We start from the raw sequence: 8035 nt of genomic DNA on the forward strand, positions 1-8035 counted from the left end.
CTTTTTTTTTTTTTTTGAGAGTTTTTTGCTGTGGGGCGTGTGCACTAACTGGAAAGACAGAGACAGACAGACAGACAGAAAGTGAAAAATCACTCCCCAGAGGGGATGGCCACGCCGCAATCCCTTCTCCATTTTCTTCTTGGGTTCTTGGGCACGCACACACATGCACCCTGTGTGAGTTTAAGCTGCCAGGTCCAGGACTCAAACCATGGTCAGCTGCATGGGAGTCCAGCGATGTAACCATTATGCCTCATTTCTTAAGTTATTAAAAGCATTTTTTCGGGTACTTTGTTCTACCAACCTGCATGGTCTCCAACAGGTCAAGCCTGAGTAGGGGTGAGGGCAGGGGTAAGGGCCGTGGAAGCACCCGGATTAGGGCTTGGCCAGGGGATAACTCCTTTCCCCATCGTCTCCCGGGGTGTGGAGGAGCCCAGGGCAGGGATGATGGGCCCAGCCCAGGGTGGCAGGCAGGCGTGGACAGGCTGGTACCTGGTACACGGTGACCCTGGCGCTGAGGTCGGGCTCCATGTGCTGCAGCCCCAGCCTGGCCAGGTCCACGGGGTCCTGGGGCAGTTCGTGGGGCACAGGGAAGGGGTTGATGTTCTTGAAGCGGGTGAGCCAGAGCTTCATGCGCAGGAACTTGAGCATGGGGTAGCTTCTGCGCCCGAAGATCTGCACCAGCAGGAACTCCGTCTCTTTGTTGGGCATCACCCCTGGGCCCGGCAGATGCAGGCAGAGTCCCAGGGAGGGCAGGGAAGGACGAGAAGAGAGAGATAACTGATGTCAAGGGGGGCTGCCCGTGGCCCGGTGGTTAAGGCAGCTGTATCCCTGGCCAACCACGGGGTGCGAGTCCGGACTGGCCGAGTAACAGACACACTGGGTGCGTGTGTGTGCTCAAAATCCTGCAAGCAGGAAGAGGTGGAAGACAGGGGATCATGGTATGGCCACGCTCACTGGGTGGGGCGTCTTCCCTTCCTCTCTAGCTCTATGTCTATCTCTGGTGAGTATGCACCGTTTTTAAAGATTTATTTATTTATTTATTTTATTTTATTTACTTTAATTTGACCAGAGAGAAACAGAGAGAGAGAGAGAAAGCTAGCTGCCAGGTCCCGGACTCAAACCATGGTTGGCCATGTGGGAGTCCAGTGCCCTTAACCATCATGCCACTTGCCAGCCCCCATTTAATTTTATTTATCATTATTTATATTTTTAAAAAGAATTATTTATTTATTATCATTATTTTCAATTTGATCAGAGAGAGAGAGAGAAAGTGAGAAAGTAAGTTGCCAAGTCCGGGACTTGAACTGTGGTTGGCCATGTGGGAGTCCAGCGCCTTTAACCACCATGCCACTTCTCAGCCCCCATTATTATTATGTTAACCAGAGAAAGACACTCACAGTGAGGGAAAGTGAGAAAGCAAGTCACCAGGTGTGGGACTCGAACTGCAGTAGGCCATATGGGAGTTCAGTGCCTTAACCACCGTGTCACCTGCTGGCTCTTATTCGTTTTTTTTTTTTTTTAATTTGCTGTATAGTACTTGCACTCACCAGAGAGAGAAAGAGAAGGAACGTGAGGAAGCAAGCCACCAGGTTCAGGATTGAAACTGCAGGCAGCCATATGGTAGTCCAGCCCCTGCCACTGGCTGGGCCCCGCCCCTGGCAAAATTTTAAAAATAAACGAACAGGGTGAGACGGTGTTTACGACGCTGGATCCCACATGGCCGACTACACAGTTCAAGTCCCAGACCCAACAGCTTGAAAAACACACCAGACACATGCACATCTGTGTGTGAGTGCCCAAAGTCCCTTAAAGAGAAACGGACGAGGGGCTGCAGTGTGGCCTTGCCCCATGCGGGATGCTGTCCTCTCTCCCTCACTCTGGTGAGCAGGCACCCCCACACGAGAAAAATAGAGAGAGAGAGAGAGAGAAAAGGAAAAGAAAATTGAAGTCAGAGACTTGGTGACAGGGAGGACAGAATCAGAGACTAGGGAGAAGTTAGAGGGAGGCAATTAAGAGAGGAGAGACGGAGAGAGGAGAGACGGAGAGAGGAGAGACGGAGAGAGGAGAGACGGAGTCAGGAGAGCAAGACAGAAAAAGACAGGAGGGCCAACTGGTGGCTTGGTAGTTAAGGCGCTGGATCCCGCATGTCCAACCGTGATTTGAGTCCCGAACCTGACAGCTTGAAAAACACACCGGGCAGGACCAGCAGTTAGCGTAATGGCTATGTTGCTGGACTCCCATGTAGTCGACTGCAGTTCAAGTCCCGGACCCAGTGGCTTAAACTCACATCGGGCACGTGTGTGTGCGTGCCCAAGATCCCGAGAGGAGAATGGAGGAGAAGGGATTACGGCGTGGCCAGCCCGGGGGGTGATTTCTCACTTTCTGTCTCTTTGTCTCTCTCTTTCTGGTGAGCGCACGCGCCCTATAGCAAAAGCCTCTCCAAAAAAAGAGAAAAGAAAAGAAAGAAAAAAGAAAAGCACACTGGGCAGGACCAGCAGATGGCGCAATGGTTACATGGTTGGTCTCCCACATAGAGACCCACAGTTCATGTCCTGGACCTGGAGACTTAAAACTCACATCGGGCGCCTGTGCGTGCGTACCCAAAATCCCTAGAGGAGAAGAGATTGTGGTGATTTCTTGCTTTTTTTTATCTCTGTCTGTCTCTGTCTCTGTCTGGCAAGCACAGGTGCCTTACAGCCAAAAAAAAAAAACACTTCTAAAAAAAAAAAATCTAAAGAAAAAAATAAAACCACGCTGGGTACATGTGTATGCGTCCCCCAAAAATGGAGAAGGGACGGGGGCATGGCCGTCTTCCGCCCCTCCCCCCGGGCGATCTCTCACTTCCCCTCTCTCTGTCTCTGTCTCTCTCACCGTGGCTCTCCATCTGGTGGAGCACCGCGATGCCGCACTCCTGCTGCCGCGGGTAGTGGACGAAGATGCGCTGGATGACGTTGCGAGGCTTGAAGACCTCCTTGGGGAAGATGTCGAGCAGCAGGTTGTAGACGGCCAGGTCGCGCTCCACGCCGAACTCGCGCATCTTGCGCAGCGCCAGGTAGATGAAGTCCACGTGGCCGCGCTTGCGCACGCTGTGCTGCTCGAAGCTGCGCACTGCCCGCACGAAGCTCGCCTTGTCCCGCTCCTCACCCGGCGCCTGTCTGAACAGCTCCTCGTGGGGCGCCAGGGCCCTCGCCGGCCTCCGCGGGGGGTCCGGCGGGCGGGACACCAGCGACAGTTCGGAGCTGAGGGCGGCTGCGCTGCAGTGGAGGCCCCGAGGGACCTGGAGGGGCACCTGGGGACAGAGGGCCGCTGCTGGGATCTCGGCCGCCCAGCATCCTGGGGACTGCCGGGTGGACGTTTGGTGCTGTGGTTACAAACGGAAGATCAGACACCACCAGAGTGCGCTGGAACAGGGCTGGGCCCTGGGGTGGCCGTAAGGCTTGCCAAGAGAAGCCCCACAGCACCCGGCGTCCGTGGTTCGGATTACCGCCGGTCTGGGAAGATCAGCCTGGACCAGGCGGGCACATGAGAAAGTGACTAGGATCCCACAGACCAGAGCCAGGGATCTCACATCACCAGACACTGTGGAGCCCGCTCCTCCTCTCCTCCTCTGGTAAAAACTACGAGGAGCCGGATCCCACACGGCTGACCACAGGTTCAAAGCCCAGCCCTGGCAGTTTGAAAGATGAACAGGGCATAGAAAAAGAAAAGAATGAGGGGCTGGCAGGTGGCGTGGTGGTTAAAGGCACTGGTTTCTCACATGGAAGACCACGGTTCAAGTCCTGGACCTGGTGGTTTGCTTTCTTGCTCTCCCTTTCTCTCTCTGTCTCTCTGGTTAAATTTTAAAAAATAATAACAAATGGAATTAAATAAGCATAATGTAACTCCAGACGTGATGGAGGAGATGTACAGGAAAGCTCACACTGCTATATGAGAGAACCCAGTAGAGGAAAAGAAGCCCAAGAAGGCAGCTAAAAAGAACAGGTGGGATCGTCCCAAGATGTCCCTTGCCCAGAAGAAAGATCGGGTAGCCCAGAAGAAGGCAAGCTTCCTCAGAGCTCAGGAGCAGGCTGCTGGGAGCTAAACCAGACAATTTTCTATGACTTTATTCCAGGTAAAAACGACAAACTTATTGACAAAACAGGAAAAGAAAAACAGAACAGACAGACATCCCAGGCCCGGCAGAGCGGGCCTCGCAGCATAGACGCTGGAGGGATCAGGAGCAGATCCCGGGCTCTCCCCCCTCCACCCTGACTCTGCCTGGCCAGTGCTTACCTGAGAGAGGGCAGCCCCACAGACGCCGCCCCAGCCCCTGGCAAGGCCTCGGGCCAGCAGGATGGCGTGGACCCAGCCCATGCCTCTGAGTGTCGGAGTTCCCCCTGGAAGACGGGAGAAGGCATCAGCTGAGCAACCCCACCGTGGAGGAGGCCCAGCCCCCCAGGGACTCTCACCAGGGCCAATGGCGGGCTAGGATGACTGGAACTGGGCCGGACCCTTCACTATTCAAGGAATGTGCTCCTGTAATCACCCCTTCCTATTGGATCCCCCCTTTTCTTAAGAGTCAGGATACTGGAACCAGAAGATGGCATAGCAGTTATGTCGCTGGATTCCCACATGGCCGACTATGGTTCGAGTCCCAGACCTGGTGCCTTGAAACTCACACTGGGCTTGTTTGCAATCGTGCCCAAGATCCCAGGAAGAGAATGGAGGAGATGGGATTGCGGAGTGGCCATTCCTCTGTGGGGGTTGATTTCTCACTTTCCCTCTCACTGTCTCTGTCTCTCTCTCTCTCTCCAGGGAGCACACATATCCTCAGACAAAAGCCTTTATAAAAAAAAAAAAAGATAGTGCTCTGTAGTTTTCTTACAGTGACTGTTTGATTTTGGTATTAGGGTAATACTGGTGTCAAGGAATGAGTTGGGGCATACTTGGATATATATATATTTTTTAATGTATTCACTTAATGAACATGATGAGCGGGTCTTCATAGCCTATGGTTAAGGGAGCCAGATCCCACATGGCATCCCAGCCCCAGAGGCTTGAAAAGTATGTAGGTGCATGTATGTGCAGTTCCAAAATTATTTTTTTAAGAGGCTTTTGCTATAGGGCGCAGCGCTCACCAGAAAGACAGAGAGAGACGGAGAGACAGAAACTAAAAAATCCCCCCCCAGTTGGGAGGGCCATGCCTCAATCCATTCTCCTCCATTCTCTTCTCGGGATCTTGGGCATGCACGCACACGCGCCCGGCACGAGTTTAAGCCACCGGGTCCGGGACTCAAACCGCAGTCAACTACATGGGAGTCCAGCGACACAGCCATTATGCTAACTGCTGGTTCCGTGTGTTCCAAATCTTGACAAGATGGAGAAATTGAGGAGAAGGGACTGCGACATGACCACGCCCCGGTGGAAGGTTTTTTCCTCGCTCTTTTTCTCTCTGGCATGGGTACGTGCCCTCTGACAAGTAAACAAAAACAGAAGACATGCAAAATCTTAGGGCGTACCCAAACCTAGTGAACCAGACTCCATTTTAGCAAGAGCCCCAGATGCCTCCTATGTGTGACAAGTCCTAGCTGCGCTGTGTGCTGCTGGGCTGCTAGGCTCCTAGTGTTCACCTCGAGGCCTGAGCTCCAGCCTCCGTACCTACCTGCCTCTTCAGTATAGACCTAGCTATCTTAACCTTAATTTAACCTGGTATCACTGCTTAGATGTGTTCCTCCCTGGGACCAGCAGGTGGCGTAATGGCTACTGGACTCACGGAGTTGCCCGCAGTTTGAGTCCCAGACCCATAGCTTAAAACATGCCAGGCACGCAGGTGGCGTGGTGGTTAAGGGCGCTGGACTGCCACATGGCCAACCGCGATTTGAGTCCCGGAACTGGTGGCTTTCTTTTTCACTTTCCCTCTCCCTCTCTCTCCTTCTCTCTCCCTCTGTCCCTCTCTGGTCAAATTAAAATAAATAAAAAGTTAAATAAAATAATTATTTAAAATTTAAAAAAGAAAGAAAACATGCCAGGCGTGTATGCGTGCATGCCCAAAGTCCTGAGAGCAGAACAGATGGGATTGTGGCATGGTCATCCCCCCTGGGGGGTGATCTCTCGCTTTCCGTCTCTGTCTCTCTCTAAAACAGGCAGACTTGTTCCTCCCCGTCGGAATCAACAGCACTGCCAGTGACAGTCGTTCAGCCACAGACCAAGAGCCTGCTCTGACCCTCATTCCCCTGCTCGATCCATGCACTAGGCCTGGTGTCTACTTCCACCTCTATCCTGAGTGTAGCCATCTCTGTCCATCTCAGCGACCACCCCAATCTACCAATCTATGACTTCTTTCCTGAGTTCCTACCAGCTTCCCACTTCCACCCTTACTGCCTTCTAGAGAGCTGTTATTTATTTATTTATTTATTTTGGAGAGGTTTTTGTTACAGGGCATGTGCGCTTGCCAGAAAGACAGAGAGACAGAAAGTGAGAAATCACCCCCCCAGGGGGGATGGCCACACCGCAATCCCTTCTTCTCTAGCGTCCTTGGGCACGCACACACACACACGTCCGGCATGACTTTAAGACACCAGGTCCGGGACTTGAGCCACAGTTGACTACCTGGGAGTCCAGTGACGTAGCCATTATGCCAACTGCTGGTCCCAGAGGGAGCTTTTTAAAAATGTAAACTACATTGGGCCAGCAGGTGGTGTGGTGGTTAAGGCACTGGACTCCCACATGGCTGACCACAGTTCAAGTCCTGGACCTGGTGGCTTGAAAATCATGCTGGGTGCATGTATGTACAAGGCCAAAATTCTGAGAGGAGAATGAAAGACAAGGGATTATGGCATAGCTATTCCCCCTGGGGGATGATTTCTCACTTTCTCTTTGTCTCTGGTGAGAACATGCACCGTATGGCTGAAACCTAAAAAATAAAAGCTAAGTAAACTACAGAGGTGGAAGCGGTACGTCGTAGAACAGAAAGGTCTGCCAGGCTGACCCGCATGGAAAGGTTCTGGGTGCATGCATGGAGACCTCCTGAGTATGCCAGGGACCTGTGTGCTCAAGGCTGACTTGAGTTGGCTGGGCCTAGGGATGCTAGAACTCTGTGGCATCAGGATTCTGTTGGGGATGCTAACCCTCAGCCTCTCGCACTCATGGAAAAAAAATGGATGAATAAACTTTAAGGAAAAAAAATGTAAATTAGGGGCCAGCAGATTACATAATGGTTACATCGCTGGACTTCCACATGGCCAACTGCGGTTCAAGTCCTGGACCCAGAGGCTTGAAACTTATGCAGGGCACATGTGCATGCTTGCCCAAGATAACTGAGAGGAGAATGGAGAAGGGATTGCAGTGTGGCCATCCCCCAGGGGGGCTGATTTATGCTTTCTATCTCCCTCTCTCTCTGAATCTCCGGCAAACGCATGTGTTCTATAGCAAACAAACAAACAAACAAAAAACCAAACCCAAACAAAAAACTCTCTCTCTAAAAAAAAAAAAAAAGAAAACTAAATTTACTGCATTCTGCCTAAAATCACTATTGATATATTACACCTAAAATCAGAGGGGGGGGGATGAGGACCAGCAGGTGGCATGGTGGCTAAGGTGCTGGACACTCCCACATGGTCGACCACAGTTCGAATCCTGGATGTGGTGGCTTGCTTTCTCACTTTCACTCACTCTGTCTTTCGCTGGTCAAATTTAAATAAATAAATAAATAAATAAATAAATAAAATAATTCTTTTTTTAAAAAATCAGACAGGCCAGCAGATGGTGTGACGGTTATGTCACTGAACTCCCACATAGCTGAACATGGTTCGAGTCCTGGACCCAGTGGCCTGAAAATCATGCCGGGTGTGTGTGCATACATCCCCAAGATCCCAGGTGGAGAAGGGACTGCAGCCTCCCTCAGGGGTGACTTCTCACTTTTCCACTCACCATCACTGTCTCTGTCTCCCCCGACCCCACGAGTGCATGCACCCTAAGGCAAAAACTTCTGTTAAAAAAAAATATATCTGAGAGTAAACCCTTCAAAGTCAACTCCTACAACTGGTAGCTCTAGCTA

The 8035-nt window shown here is 51.6% G+C and overlaps 1 protein-coding gene across 2 annotated transcripts in view; it reads right to left on the reverse strand.

Moving 5' to 3' along the window:
- The window catches only part of ECSIT (ECSIT signaling integrator), a 12600-nt gene that overhangs the window by 3760 nt on the left and 805 nt on the right, over positions 1–8035 (reverse strand). For both annotated transcript variants that reach the window (XM_006160970.3, XM_006160968.3), the window contains exons 2-4: positions 4273–4376; positions 2872–3289; positions 490–713 (exon numbers count right to left, since the gene is read on the reverse strand). In XM_006160970.3, coding sequence (XP_006161032.1) covers positions 490–713; positions 2872–3289; positions 4273–4353 — 723 coding nt within the window. In that variant the 5' untranslated portion in view covers positions 4354–4376. The remainder of the gene's footprint in view (positions 1–489; positions 714–2871; positions 3290–4272; positions 4377–8035) is intronic.

The sequence above is a fragment of the Tupaia chinensis genome, unplaced genomic scaffold (assembly GCF_000334495.1).
Source record: "Tupaia chinensis unplaced genomic scaffold, TupChi_1.0 Scaffold138060_1, whole genome shotgun sequence".
NCBI lineage: Eukaryota > Metazoa > Chordata > Mammalia > Scandentia > Tupaiidae > Tupaia > Tupaia belangeri.